General features: G+C 40.1%; 1 protein-coding gene across 5 annotated transcripts in view; it reads right to left on the bottom strand.

The window, feature by feature from the left end:
* The window catches only part of MICU1 (mitochondrial calcium uptake 1), a 267,615-nt gene that overhangs the window by 199,690 nt on the left and 51,565 nt on the right, over positions 1-16,360 (bottom strand). For all 5 annotated transcript variants that reach the window (XM_017854624.1, XM_017854626.1, XM_017854627.1 and 2 more), the window contains 2 exons: positions 10,884-11,045; positions 7,670-7,838 (listed from right to left, as the gene is read on the bottom strand). In XM_017854624.1, coding sequence (XP_017710113.1) covers positions 7,670-7,838; positions 10,884-11,044 — 330 coding nt within the window. In that variant the 5' untranslated portion in view covers position 11,045. The remainder of the gene's footprint in view (positions 1-7,669; positions 7,839-10,883; positions 11,046-16,360) is intronic.

Genomic DNA, 16,360 nt, shown 5'->3' with positions numbered 1-16,360 from the left:
TCACCCAGGCTGGAGTGCACAATCTCGGCTCACGGCAAGCTCTGCCTCCTGGGTTCACGCCATTCTCCTGCCTCAGCCTCCCGAGTAGCTGGGACTACAGGCACCCGCCACCATGCCTGGCTAATTTTTTTGTATTTTTAGTAGAGACGGGGTTTCACCATGTTAGCCAGGATGGTCTCGATCTCCTGACCTTGTGATTCACCTGCCTCGGCCTCCCAAACTGCTGGGATTACAAGCATGAGCCATCGCGCCCAGCCAGAAATACCTTTCTTTAGGCCATCTGTATTCTTGTTATTCCTCTGAATAACAACAACAAAAAAGAAATCATTTGGAATATTTGGGGCATATGAGTAGCAATTACTACCAATGAGGACTTCGTGAACTAAAAAGTTAAGTCAATCATATACACAAAGGCAGAAAAATAAGAACTTAAAAATCAAGAGTTTAAGACAAAATCAGATTCATTTTTGAAATAAGTCAAGGAAAGTAACAGACTTAGAATACTCCCACATTGGTAGAATTTAGTATAGACCTATTGTATGGTATACATTTTGCTTTTTTTCACTTAGCATTGTATCTTAGCCTGGTTAAAAGTAAGAACAAACTATCATATAAATAGTTCAGAATATAGCATCCAAGATAACAAAGGCTTGGAAGCAGAGATATATAGAAAACTGTTGAAGGATTTTGAGATGTTTAGCCTGAGAAAAGATATACTAAGAGAATTATGATCGTTCATTCAGCCATTTACCTTATAAGACTTTCTTGAGCATTATTAAGACACTTGTCTTCAATAACACTGCTAGACTTAATTGGATCAAAATTTGGGCATTATTTTTCCTATATGAACTGCATCAAGGAGTAGCCAAAGAGAATTTATAATCAAATAGTAGATGAGGGATAGTGTCTGTTTATAAAATATTCCAATTAATAAATGAAAAAGATTTGATAAAATTAGAATATCATTTTGCAACTTCAATGAATTAACAAATATAGGCAATGAACATCAATAGCTGTTAATACTGCAAAAGAAAAGCAACTAGACATTAGGTGTCTTATGGTAAAATAACATAATACCACCACTAGGCTGCAAGGATCAAAACTGAGTCTGACCAAGCCTCAGAATTCAGATGCCAATATTTAGGTAATACAGAGAAAAGAGGAACATGTTGAACTGCACTGAGAGTAAGCATCAGTAAAACCTAGGCCCAGGAAACTTCATAGGCCACTGCACTCCAGCCTGGGTGACAGAGCAAGACTCCATCTAAAAAAAAAAAGAAAGAAAATCTCTATGGCCTTGATTCTTAGCCTTTCTTTTAAAACAAGCATATTAAGTTAGGGTAGGTTGAAATGCTACTACAAATACACCTCAAAATACAATATCTCCAATAAAATGAAATTGTCTTTCTCCCTAAGATACAACCCACAGAGCACATTCCTGGTTGGCAGGAATTGATAAGTTCCTTCATGTACTCAAGCTCAAGGCGGCCAACATATGGCTTCCAAGGTCAGTTCAGCTCATCACCATTCTAGCTCTCAGGAAAAGGGGAAAGTGCATTGAAAACCCCTGTGGGGGCTTTAGGAGTCAGGCCTAGACGTGGTTCAAATTACTCCCATTCAGTGGACAACCAGCCATTTCCACCACAGTGGATACAGTGAAAAATCAAGGCTCAAGATCACATTTAGAAATCCTAAGATCACTGAAATGCCATGACAATAACTGACCAAGGTTAAACCATGAACAAAGTCTTGTGACCAGAAGACATAATGTTAAAAGAATACAGAAATAAGGAGCAAGAGTTTTGATGTCAGACAGACATAAATTTTATAATTTTATGCCTGCCTCTATGAGTAACCAGTTGTATCATTTTAGACAAGCTACTAAATTCCTCCACACAATAAACTATATATGTATATAAGTGTATGTCTACATATATACTCACACAAATATATATACATACATATATAGATGCATGCATATAAATATATACTATGGCACACAGAAAATGCTCAATAGTTTCCTTCCATTTTTCTATTCATTCTGTTGTTTGTAAACTGAGTCGGATGTCCAGCAGCAGCCTACTTTCTTTAGCATTTTGTTTGGCATGTATAGCACATTTTACATCTTTTAATATTCATATTTTCCTATCAATTTAAAATTACAACAAATTGAACTAAATAATTTGGCCTTTTAAAATGAAGATGCCACTAAACATAGTCTCAATCAAACAAATAGCTCAGAAACAACAATGCAGGCAAAGCTATCAGAAATATAAAAATAACAAACGAGATCTTTTTTTTNCTGCAAGCTCCGCCTCCAGGGTTTACGACATTCTCCTGCCTCAGCCTCCCAAGTAGCTGGGACTACAGGTGCCCACCACCTCGCCTGGCTACTTTTTTGCATTTTTTAGTAGAGACGGGGTTTCACCATGTTAGCCAGGATGGTCTCGATCTCCTGACCTCGTGATCCACCCATCTCGGCCTCCCAAAGTGCTGGGATTACAGGCTTGAGCCACCGCGCCCGGCCTGACAAATCAGATCTTTACTGAGCAAGAGTCTAAAAAGCAGCAATACTTTCTGTAAACAGATCTCACAATTCAAAGAACAGTTTTATATATGAAAAGTACAGAAACGACAGTGGGATTTCAATACACTTAGAATTTTCTGGTTTTGAGCCTGTGCTCTAAAATATAAAATCATTGGTAAATTTAAAGATGAGAAAAATTTAAAAGGCATAACCTTTTACGTCTTGTCAAAACAAGACACCATCTCTGTGGATCAGAGACTACATAGAAACATACTATGGTAGGAAGAAATGAAGTTGTAGGCTTCTGGGCTTCAGGCTGAAAACAGGCAAAGCAATTAGCAGCTCATAGTATATGGGATGAAGGGCAGTAAGTGTGCAGAAAAGGAGGCATGAACCCAGAGCTAAACTCATTGAATAAAACCAGAAGAAGCTATGGCAGGGCTTCTCTTGACCATGAAAGGAGGGTGAAGTTTTAGTAAGCTGCTACCTAGAGAAAATGCTCATTTAGAGCATTTTCCACAGCTTTGCCCCAGAACCTTTGCCAAACGGTTGTTGGGCTCAGTGTCTGGATCTTCAATACAATGAAGCACAGGCTATGAATATAAGGTCTACTTCTGAACAAAAAAACCTAGCAGGTCAGAGAAAGCAGCCACTGAAGCACTAAATAGGAAAAAGTAAGCAAAACAAACAAATGAAAACAAAAAGGGGCAGCAGCGGGATGATCTCTTAAAGCTAGGAGTTTGAGACTAGCCTGGGCGAGTCCCCATTCTATAAAAAATTTTTTTTAAAAATTAGCTGCTTATGGAGATGCATGCCTGTAGTTCTGGCTAATAGGGCTGAGGCAGGATAATAACCTGAGCCCAGAAGTTCAAGGCTGCAGTGAGCTTTTATCGTGCCATTGCATTCCAGCCTGGGTGACAGAGCAAGACTCTGACTCTACAAATTTTATTTTTTCAAATGAGCTGGGCATGGTGGCACACACCTCTAGTCCTCTCTATTGCAGCGGCTGAGGCAGCAGTATTACTTAAACCCATGAGTGCGAGGCTGCAGTGAGCTATGATTGTACCACTGCACTCCAGCCTATGTGACAGAGCAAGACCCTCTCTCCAAAAATAAAATTAAAAACTCACAAAAAACAAAAAAGCTAACTTAGGATACCAATTTACCTCTGAAGAAGATGGAAGATGATGGGGGAGGAAAGGGAGTGAAGGGGAGTATAAAAGCAATGTATTTTTAAATATTCATTTATTTTTTAAAAAACAATCTGAGGGCTGGGCGCGGTGGCTCACGCCTGTAGTCCCAGCACTTTGGGAGGCTGAGATGGGTGGATCACCTGAGGTCGGGAGTTCGACACCAGCCTGACCAACATGGTGAAACCCCGTCTCTACTAAAAATATAAAAATTAGTCAGGCGTAGTGGCCAGTGCCTGTAATCCCAGCTACTCAGGAGGCTGAGGCAGGAGAATCGCTTGAACCTGGGAGGTAGAAGTTGCAGTGAGCTGGGAGATCACACCATTGCACTCCAGCCTGGGTGACGGCATGTGAAAAACAAAAACAAAACAAAACAAAAAAAATCTGAAGTAAATACAATATTAAAACTTGACAAAAGTGAGTGTTGGTTGTTTATAAAATTATAAAACTTATGTAATTTTATAGACTATAATTTTATAAAATATAAAAAACATTATTCTCTTTTTTCTCTGAATATTTGAAATATTACATAAAAATTAAGAGAACATAAAAGAACAAAAGTATAAATGAAAAATGAGAGGGCTGGGCACAGTGGCTCATGCCTGTAGTCCTAGCACTTTGGGAGGCCAAGGTGGGAGGATCACTTGAGCTCAGAAATTTGAAACCAGCATGGGCAACATGGTGAGACCTCATCTCCACAATGAATAAATTTTTTTTAAAATAAATGTTTTAAAAAGAAAAAAGTTAAAAGAAAAAGAAAAGTGAGAATGTGAAGGACGACATATAGAGCAGGGGTTCCCAGCCCCGGGCCGAGGACTGGTACTGGTCTGAGGCTTGTTAGGAACCAGGCTGCATAGCAGGAGGTGAGCAGCAGTGGAACATGACTGACTGAGCTCTGTCTCCTGTCAGATCAGCGGCAACATTAGATTCTCATAGGAGCATGAACCCAACTGTGAACTGCACATGCAAGGGATCTAGGTTGTGTGCGTTATGAGAATCTAATGCCTGATGATCTGCAGTGGAACAGTTTCTCCTCAAACCACCCCCTCCCACTCTGGTCTGCAGGAAAACTGTCTTCCACAAAACCAGTCCCTGGTGCCAAAAAGGTTGGGGACCGCTGATGTAGACATCACAGGACCAGACCAGAGGGAAAAAAATGAATGGGAAAGTAGGAAGAGAAAAATACATGATCAAAATGGAGAAGAAAAAGGGGATTAAAAAATGCAGTTTAAGGAGGACTTGGTGTGGTGCTGCCATCTCTCTTGCCTTCAGTCTATGCACCTCTCACTGAACTTCCAATAGCACCACGCTGGAACAGGGCATCCAGAGGTTCACAACCTCTGTGGTCCACAGCAGGCACGAGGCACTATCAAGAGGGCTCAGGGAAAAACATGCTATTTTCAGTAGAAAATAAGTGGTGGTTACTAATTATAATGACTTTGTACTCTGGATCTGGATTTTATGCACATTTATTTATAGCAAGACACCAACTGCTTAAGAAACAAGGATGTTTTAATTCATCCATGAAACAAATATGAAGAGCATTTTAAGAGGTGCAATCTCTGAAAAATAAAACAAATCCTTGAATTTACATAGGATAATAGATATGTTTTTAATAAACTTAGGACATAAGCCAGGCACCGTGGCTCATGCCTATAATCCCAGCACTTTGGGAGGCCAAGGTGGGCAGATCACCTGAGCTCAGGAGTTCGAGACCAGCCTGGCTAACATGGTGAAACCCCGTTTCTACTGAAAATGCAAAAGTTAGCCAGACATGGTGGCGGGCATCTGTAACCCCAGCTACTCAGGAGGCTGAGGCATCAGAATCATTTGAATCTGGGAGGCAGAGGTTGCAATGAGCCTAGATCACACCACTACACTCCAGCCTGGGCAACAGACCGAGACTCCGTCTCAAAACAAACAAACAAACAAAAAACAAAACTTATGGCATAAAAATGTGGTTTATTATTTCTTAAATTGTAAATAGAGAAATTCTTAACATGTCTATATAGATCATGTAAAGGAATGAATATTCAAAGAATGACTGAAAAAACAGAATGAAGACAGAATAAGTGATGAAATAGATTATTAGAGATACAGAAAGACATTAAAACAATTATCCTTGAACAGGGAAAAGACAGCTCTTCCTCTGAAACGTTAGTGAAAGAAATAAAAATTACTTCAAATACAGATAAGATAGGTTTTGTAACTATAAGGGTTGGAATTTGAGTAAATCACACTGATAGCTTTAATTTTTTCTATGAAGTATGAGACATGCTCATCTGCTGAGCAGAGAGTAGGAGTAGAAAATGGAAGTAGGTTCAAAATAAATGTTTATTTGGGACATTTTAGCTGTATTTTGCAAAATGGAAAGTGTGACTGGTCTGTAGATGAAACTATTGGCACAGAGTAAAGTTGTGCTTTCTTTGAATTCACTCAGGGCAAAAGAGTAAATAAATGTATTCTGCCAGAAAAACAAGGATCATTGATAAAACTTGATAATTGACTTGTGATGCATAACTTTTGTTCAAATTCACCTCAATCAGACATGAATTTGGGTATAGAGAAAACACATTTAATACTTTCATCTAGGCTACATGGTGGCTCATGCCTATAAACCCAGCACTTTGGGAGGCCAAGGCAGGTGGATCACCTGAAGTCAGGAGTTCAAGGCCAGCCTAGCCAACATGGTGAAACTCCATCTCTACTAAAAATACAAAAATTAGCTGGGCATGGTGGTACATGCCTGTAATCCCAGCTATTGGGAGGCTGAGGCAGGAGAATTGCTTGAACCCAGGAGGCAGAGGTTACAGCGAGCCAATATCGTGCCACTGCACTCTAGTCTCGGCAACAGAGGGAGACTCTGTCTCCAAAAATTAAAAAATAACTTCCTCTAACAGATGAAACCAGACAGAAGATCCAGATTTTACAAAGAAGAACTCTTCTTGCAAATACACAAATCACATACACACAAAATACAGAAATAACTCAAATTATCTTGTTGCATTATTAGCTATAGTATAGCAATGGAAGGCAATTCCTTGAATTTTAACCTTGACATGCAAAGTGTCTAAGAAATCTATCCTTTTCATTGTTCATCTCTCATGTTAGATGAAATCAAATACCTGATATCATAGGAACTGCTGTAGTGGAATTGAAACTTCACTGAGGCAAAGCTATATAACAGCAGGTTGTGTTCATTACATAAAATCTTTTTTTTTTTTTTTTTTTTTTTGGTGTCAGAGGCGTGGTTTGACACCCAGGCTGAAGTGCAGTGGCACAATCTCAGCTCACTGCAACCTCCACCTCCCAGGTTCAAGCAATTCTCCTGCCTCAGCCTCCTGAGTAGCTAGGACTACAGGTGCCACCATGCCAGGCTACTTTTTGTATTTTCAGTAGAGACAGGATTTCATCACATTGGCCAGGTTGGTCTTGAACTTCTGACCTCAGGTGATCTGCCTGCCTCTGCCTCCCAGAGTGCTGGGATTATAGGCATGAGCCACCGCGCAGGGTCTAATTACATAAAATCTTGATAGTCATTTGAAGTTTGTGCTGTCCTCAAAGTTACTTGGTCTTCTAGAAGTTATGTTTCCAAAGAGATTTTATTTTCTCTCTACAACTTGGTATCAGAAATACCACAAAGACTCAACTTAACGTATATAACACTTAGCATCAGGAAGATCCAGAAACAAAGAATCACCTTAGGCAGCTGAACTGAAAGAACTAAGAAAAAATATGCTAATTGCAGTTATTGGTCCTAGATCCTTTTAACTACCTCCTTTAACTTCACATTCCAAGAGTACTTTTGGCTTAGAACATGATGGAAAATAGCAAAGAAGTGTTAACTTGAAAGTGAAAATTAACCATCTGAAACATATGATTAAAAAGATTGAACTGCATTATTCTACTTTAGGATATACTTCTGATCAACTTGTAAGACTATGCTTCATACTTTTCTGTCTCTGAATCCAGAACGTTTCTTCTTTTTCTCTTCTGGATGAGGCGCAAGATCTGCAGTCTTTTTATCATGGTTACAAACATCCCCTTCATCTTTATTCTTCCCTTTATCACCAATGTCACTTTTTAGGTTGTCTACACATGGTGGAGATTCTGCATGGGCCCTGGATATGCAAAAAAGAAATCTGGATTAATCCTGAACGTCCATCATATTAGCCAAATAAGCAAACAGATACAGCTTAGCAGAGCAACAGCAACGAGACTTGTCAAATATTCTACACGAAGAAGTTCCTCAAAAAATATTAAATAGAACTTCCACATGATCTCTGGGTATATATCCCAAAGAAATGAAAGGGTCTCAAAGAAATATCTGCACATCCATGTTCACAGCAGCACTATGCACAATAGTTGAGAGGTGGAAACAACTCGTAAGTCCGTTGGCAGATGAATAAACAAAATGTGGTATATACATATAATGGAATATTTTTCAGCCTTCAAAGGGAAGGAAATCCTGTCACAAGCTACAACATGGATGAATCTTGAGGGCATTATGCTAAGTGAAATAAACCAGTCACAAAACCACAAATATTGTATGACTTCACTTACATGAGTTACCTGGAATATTTAAATTTACAGAAACAGAAAGTAGAATGGGGGTTACCATGGGCTGAGGGAAGGGGAAGCAAGGAAGTTGCTCTTGAATGAGTAGAGCTTCAGTTTTGCAAGATGAAAACGTTCTGGAGATCTGTTTCACAATGATGTGAATACACTTTACTGAACTGCGTATTTTAAAACGGTGAAGACATGTGACAGAAGCCCTCATCCATACATCTTCTCACTGAAACCAGAGACAATGAGCCCTTCCAGCACAACAACTAAATGGACTAGACTTCCAGCTATAGAGCCCCTCCTCGTTCTTCATCTCACTCCAACTCTTCCCATTCTCATCCTCCCCTTGTCCCAACTGTAACTGAAAGGGTGGAATATCAAGGTCTTTAGAAAAAAAAAGGTTAAAAAAATGTATCTTTCACTACAATAAAAAGGAACATAAAGAAGAAATAGGGGCTCAAAATAATATAATACAAGTATTTCTTTTTTAAAAAAATACAAGTATTTCTGGTAGCTGAAGCCACTGCTGTAATGATATAATACTAAAATTAATTAAATATTACAGAACTGATGAAATACAATGATGTACAAAAAGAAGACTTCTGCTTACAGCCATAATGGAGCAAACTGTAATAGATTTGACTTTCCACCAGGGCAAAAATACAGAAAATTGAACAAAATATATCAAATGATTGCTTTCAGACACTGCACAGTATGCAACTCTCTAAGAAAATGGAGGCCTGGCCGGGAGCAGTGGTTCACACCTGTAATCCCAGCACTTTGGGAGGCCGAGGTGCGTGGATCACTTGAGGTCAGGAGTTCGAGAGCTGCCTGGCCAACATGGTAAAACCCCATCTCTACTAAAAATACAAAAGTTAACCGGGTGTGGTGATGCTTGCCTGGTCTCAGCTAGTCGAGAAGCTGGGGCAAGAGAATCTCTTGAACCTGGGAGGCAGAGGTTGCAGTGAGCCAAGATTGCACCAATGCACTCCAGCCTGGGTGACAGAGTGAAACTCCATCTCAAAAAAAAAAAAAGGAAAGAAAAGAAAAGAAAAGAAAATGGAGGCCTATAATTGCCCAGAATTTCTGTCTGGAAACATTTTCTAGACCACAAAGAAGATCCCAAGCCAAATATAGTGATCTTGCTAAATTAAGGTGACAGAGATCAAAGTTTAGAAAACCTGAGGTGCCTGGAATTGGTGAGGCAGAGGACTCAAGAGGAAAAAGTCACACAGAGAAAGAGCTCCAAAAATGTATATGGAACACTCTTGAGTACTGAGTCAACACTAAGCAGTGCATTCTTCAGGATGAAACTACACAAAATTGCCAAGGAGCCACAGGCCAGTCAATTTCCAGAGTTCACAAGAGAAAACAATCAAGCTCTACCAAGTCAGACTACAAGAACCTCACAGAACACCTAAGGCATTTAATAACATCCCAGAAAGATCATCCTATATTAATAGGGCTAAATTAGCCCTAGAGGCTGGGCATGGTGGCTCATGCCTATAATCCCAACACTTTAGGAGGCTGAGGTGGTCATGTCACTTGACCCCAGGAGTTCGAGATCAGCCTGACCAACATGGTCAAACCCCATCTCTACTAAAAATACAAAACTACAAAAATACAAAAAAAAAAAAAAAAATTAGCCAGGCATGGTGGTACACACCTGTAATCCCAGCTACTTGGGAGGCTGAGAATTGCTTGAACCCAGAGGCAGAGGTTGCAGTAAGCTGAGATTGTGCCACTACACTCCAGCCTGGGCAACAGAGCAAGACTCCATCTCAAAAAACAAACAAACAAAAATAAAAAACAGAGTGACAGAGTCAGAAAAACAGTACGTATGTATTTTAAGAAAGAGAAGACTGTGGCTCGCTACATTTTCTCTTCTCTCCAAGGAAGTTTCCATAATTAGTGAAAAAAATTATCAGGGACACTAAAGTACCAAGGTTCCTTAGTTAATTTCACAGGGTCACCAAGTTGTGAAGTCTCAGAAAGCATTCATTTTCTTTTTTTTTTTTTTCTTTTTTTCCAAGACAGTTTTGCTCTGTCTCCCAAGTTGGAGTGCAGTGGCGCAATCTTGGCTTACTGCAACCTCCACCTGACTCCCAGGTTCAAACAATTCTCCTGCCTCAGTCTCCCAAGTAGCTGGGACTATAGGCTCACGTCACTGTGTCTAGCTATTTTTTGTATTTTTGTAGAGATGGGTTTTTGCCATGTTGGCCAAGCTGGTCTCGAACTCCTGACCTCAAGTGATCCGACCACCTTGGGCTCCCAAAGTGCTGGGATTACAGGCATGAGTCAATGTGCCTGGCCGGAAACCATTCATTTTCTAAAGCTGCTATTGCTATCCCTACCCCGTTATTTAAAATGGTCAGCAGAGGAGACAGGCAGACCTTGAAGCACAGTGTTTCCTATGTATTGCCTTGGCATGTTGAATTCTTTGAAACATCTTATTTCATAGATGAATATTCATAATACCAAATGATCTGGGCAAGAAATTTTGATACAGAGTTAAGCCAGAAATCAACTCCTTTCTGACAACAGAGATGACTGGAAGAATAAAAGTATATGCAAGAACAAGATGGTTGGATAACACTCACCTCTTCCACAAAAGACCAGTACTTGCAGTTACTGCAGATGCTCCCAGGAAAGCCACCATCATTAGTCTTCGCCGGATCTGGATGGGCTGTGATCCTCCATGGTACCATCGAGAACCCACAGCCAGTTCTGCCAAAGCAGAAAGTGAGTTCAGACGAAACATCCTGGGGACAATAAGTAGAAATGATGATGATGATCCTATCAATATTTCTAATAAACATTAAAGTAATTGTTCTATGACAGGCACTATTCTAAATAAATTGCTTATATTATCCCATTTAATCCTCAGAATAATCTTATGAGAAAGTACTACTTATAAACCTGATATATTAGTCAAAGTACAATTAGAAGACAGAAACCACATGATAAATTGAAAAAGAAACTTTTAATATAAAACATTATTAAAGTCAGGTATGTGGCTCATGCCTGTAATCTTAGCACTTTGGGAGGCCAAGGAGAGAGGACTGTTTGAGCCCAGAAGTTGAAGAACGGCCTAGACAACATAGTAGGACCCCATCTCTACCAAAAAAAATCAGCCAAGCGTGGTGACATGCGCCTGTAGTCCCAGCTATTCAGGGGGCTGAGGTGAGAGGACTACTTAATCCCAGGATATTGAGGCGACAGTGAGCTATGATCAACAGAGCAAGACACTGTCTCAAAAAATAAATAAATAAAATAAATAAATAAATAAATAAAAAATTATTAGTTACAACAGGAAATTTACCACTCAGAAGTTAAAGAAATAGCAGATATAGGGAGCAGTTACTATTCGAGATCTGACACAGAGCACCAAGAAATGACCAGTCTATAAAAGGTCTACTCTCACTGACAGGGCAGAGATCAGACTGTGTGGAGAAGGCACAGCTATGTATGTCAGAGAAACGTACTAAGGTGCCACGCCAGCAAAATGCACTAGAAAGTCACTCTCTGTGATGCCAGAACAAGTCATCTACTGGACAACTCATGCCAGTGGAATTTGTTGGGAAGCTGAACTTTGCGATGCCAGGGGAAGTCACCCATGGAAAGGCAGTTTCACTAGGAAATTGCATATGAGAGTTGCTGCTAAAACTCCTTAAGAGTTGGGTGCCATTGAATATCCCACTAGTTCCAGCATGCTATAGAAGCAAGCCACAAAGGGCGCACTAGAATCAGCAAGAAACACCCCTCCTCCAGGGTCCTTCTAGTCTCTCTCCTGACAAAGTTTAACAGTAACTGGCAAAGGAAAAACTTCCAGTATCACAAACGGGACAATGAAAGATGCGTTTAGAGCTGAAATGAAAAAAAGATAACTGGTACCCACATTTTACAGATCTAAAATATAATTTGCTCAAGAGTACACAGGTAGGAAGTGATGGATCTAGAATTTGAACCTAGGGAGGACTAACTCCATACTTCAATGTCCAGGAGTTAGGTGGGGAGACTTCAACCTAGGAGGGAAGACTTTGCTGCCCCCTGCCTTATAATGCTGATACTGCTTTGAAGTTTTTATTAAATCTTTCTCACGACCAGGTCCTTGGAGGCCCTCCTCTCTACCAGATTCTCTACACTTAAAACTTCACTTAAAAAAAATATTTTAATATTTTGTTTTAAATCAGAAACATCTGTATTAGTGCATATTACTGTTCAATAAATACTTGCTCTCCCATCCCCTATCCCTTAGGCAAAATTACTTTCCTACTTTTTTCTTCCCCTTCTGCATAGTAATGCCAGGTCATAAATTTCCTACTCTTTAGGTTTTTGGTGTATGTCTTGCCATATGTCTTGCTCTAACCAATGAATGTGGACCAGTTCCATGAAGTGCTTTTAAGAGGTGCTGCTGTTAGTCTTCTTGTGTTCCTGCACTCCATCGAGAGAAGACCATGTCCCAAAGAGACACTGATCCTTCAAACTGGCATCCATAATGAACAAACTTCAGCCTGGAATAAACCACTGGCAAGCCCAGCTAAGCCAGCTGAGCACAGCTGACCTGCAGAATGCTGGTGAGAAATAAATGTGTGTTACTGTAAGCTACAAAGATTTGGGTGTCGTTTGTTGCCCCATCAAAAGCCAACTAATTCAGCATTCAAGAGAATTACTGGGAAGTTCTTATTCTTTTTCCTTTTTTTGAGACTGAGTCTTGCTCTATCACCCAGGCTGGAGTGCAGTGATGCAATCGAAGCTCACTGCAACCTCCACCTCCCAGGTTCAAGCAATTCTCCTGTCTCAGCCTCCCGGGTAGCTGGGATTACAGGCACGCGACACCTCACTTGGCTAATTTTTGTTTTTTTAGTAGAGACAGGGTTTCACCATGTTGGCCAGGCTGGTCTCGAACTCTTGACCTCAAGCAATCCGCCCGCCTTGGCCTCCCAAAGTGCCGGGATTACAGGTATGAGCCACTGCACCCGGCTAGGAAGTTCTTATTCAATAAAAATTTATTAAATTCTTATTGTATGTACAGCCCTATGTGAGACCCAGAAAGCCAAAAACTATCTACATTCTAATTAAACAAGATAAATATAAAACACTTTTAAAACAATACATTTCTAAAATCATATATATATATATTTTTTTTTTGAGATGGAGTCTTGCTCTATTGCCAAGCTGCAGTGTGGTGGCATGATCTCAGCTCACTGCAACCTCTGCCTCCCACATTCAAGCAATTCTGTCTCAGCCTCTTGAGTAGCTGGGACTACAGGCGCACTCTATGATGCCTGGCTAATTTTTGTATTTTTAATAGAGATGGGGTTTCACCATGTTGGTCAGGCTGGTTCCAGACTCCTGACCTCAGGTTCCAGATCCACCTGCCTCGGTCTCCCAAAGTGCTGAGATTCCAAGCGTGAGCCAACATACCCGGCCTAAAATTATATCTTGAAGCATAAAAATATTATGATAGATATGACAGAAAACTACAAATAAAAAAGATTAAGTTGAGACTGGGTTAGTCAGCAAAAGCTTTTGTTTAGTCTTAAGCCTCAGAATGGTGTAAAATTTTGATTAAGTCAGAGAAATGTTAAGGGATACCCCCAAAACCATAGGATCATTTCAGGCACCTCCATCCAGAGAATTAATGTAAATGATTTTTTCCCTCTAGATTACGACCTTCAGGGCTCAGTACAGTACCTCACTGTTTTAATACACCAGATGGGCTGATGGAGGAAGAGGCATTTCTTTATGGTTCCACTTTTTTGTAGGGGTAATTCATTCAAATTATACAAAGTATCCATGCCCCCTTTGACTTTTCTCAAAGCACAGTTCACTAATTCCTAACTTTGTGTGTGTGTGTTTTGAGATGGAGTCTTGCTCTGTCACCAAGGTTGGAGTGCAGTGGCATGATCTCGGCTCACTGCAACCTCCACCTCCCGGGTTCAACCAATTCTCCTGCCTCAACCTCCCAAGTTGCTGGGATTACAGACATGTGCTACCATGCCCAGCTAATTTTGTATTTTTAGTAAAGATGGGGTTTTACCATACTGACCAGGCTGGTCTCAAACTCCTGACCTCAAGTGATCTGCCCGCCTTGGCTTCCCAAAGTGCTGGGATTACAGGTGTGAGCCACCATGTCCAGCCCACTGATTCCTAATTTAAACTACCTTGCACTTTGTACATATCTTCCTATAGCATAAATTTTTCTCCCTTTGCCCTAAGGCCCAAATTATTATTTTTTTTCACGTTGTAAACACATAGTCTAGCACAGGACTTGTTACATTATTAGTGCTTAAATACCTAACCATTTTACTTTCACATGTCTGTGTACAAACTATACAGGTACTTGCTCCTAACATTTAAGTATACTCTAAGTTCCTAATTTACTTAGAAAACTGTCTTCTATTATTTGGATTCAAGACAGGTTAGACTACCCAGGCATCTCCTAAAATCAATGCGCTGGTTACTATTAACTCTTCCCTGGGACCTATACCTATAGTCTCTGAAGTCAACTTTGCTCCTAGCTCCCTTTATCCAATCTAGGTCTAATTTCAAAATTGGACCTAAATCCTGCCCTCATATAGACAAAATGGAAAAACTGTTCATCTTTTCTCCTACTTTCCATGACCTAAGCTTTAGTAACACAATTCTTATGTCCTTCCCCAATCCCAGAAATCATCTCATTTTATTGCACATACTCTAGCAAAATCCAGCACCCAGGAAGCTGTCCATTATATTTTCTTCCTGTCTGGCAACTTCTGATTTTTTTGTTGTTGTTGTTCATTTCAAAATTAACATTTCTCAAATCCACATGTACATTCACATAAATAGCACTGCTCTTCGCTACAGCAAAAATGAGCACTAAACTAAAACATGCATATCTGGAGGAAACATTATTCATCACTGACAACAGAAAGAACAGACACTTGGAAGTTTTCAATGTTTAAAATAAATAACATAGCCAATTCAAAAGTTGGAACAGGATGGGTGCGGTGGCTCACACCTGTAATCCCAGCACTTTGGGAGGCCAAGGTGGGCAAATCACTTGAGGTCAGGAGTTCGAGACCAGCCTGGCCAACATGGTGAAACCCTGTCTCTACTAAAATACAAAAATTAGCTGGGCATGGTGGCAGGCGCCTGTAATTCCAGCTACTCAGGAGGCTGAGGCAAGAGAATCACTTGAACCCAGGAGATGGAGGTTGCAGTGAGCCGAGATTGCGACTGCACTCCAGCTTAGGTGACGGAGTAAGACCCTACCTCAAAAAAACCAAAAGTTCTAACAGCCAAGGGGTATATAAGCCTGGAAGATAAATTTACAACATCTGATCAGATGTAGAGGACAGCTAGACATATGATCAACTAAGTAAGCCACAATCACTTGAGAAGAACCTTTGAAATTTAGAGCATATGTAAAGTAGGAAGCCACTTAAGTTTTTTAATAGGAAGAGGTCATGGTAAAAACATGGGTTAAAGCATATCAATCTATTTATCAGCAATGCATTGAATAAACTGCAAAGAAGCAAAGGCAGACAGAGCTGACAGGAAAGTGATCAGTACAGCCAGAAGGCATTAATAACCTAGGTATTGGGTGCTGAGTGCCTAGATTATGGTAAGTGTAGAAATAAAAAACAGAATCAAACAAAAACTTTCCAAAGAAAAACAAAATGTAGTTGGGCATGGTGGCACACGCCTGTAGCTGGGCATGGTGGCACATGTCAGCTACTTAAGAGGCTGAGGTGGGAGGACAGCTTGAGCCCAGGAGTTTAAGTCCAGCATGGGCAACATGGTAAAACCCCGCCTCTTAAAAAAAAAAAAAAAAAGATAAAGACATTGGTATCAAACATGTATTAATATCTAACTGCACAGGAGATATGGAAGATAAAAAGGAGAAAGAAATTAAAACAATAACACCACCACTAAGTAGTATGGTAAAAAAAAACAAAACAGAAAAACACTAAGTAGTATGGTAGAAATCCAATGATCCAAGATTGGTCTCAACTGTACTACTCAACAGCTAGCTGTGTATAATAAAGAAGCTCATCCCTCCTCCTTGGGAAAAAAGTTCACCCACTGGTAA

Source organism: Rhinopithecus bieti, unplaced genomic scaffold, assembly GCF_001698545.2.
Source record: "Rhinopithecus bieti isolate Rb0 unplaced genomic scaffold, ASM169854v2 scaffold_36008, whole genome shotgun sequence".
In the NCBI taxonomy this organism is placed as follows: domain Eukaryota; kingdom Metazoa; phylum Chordata; class Mammalia; order Primates; family Cercopithecidae; genus Rhinopithecus; species Rhinopithecus bieti.
Note: the sequence above shows the minus strand (reverse complement) of the source record. Positions and strands in the feature narration are given on the sequence as shown.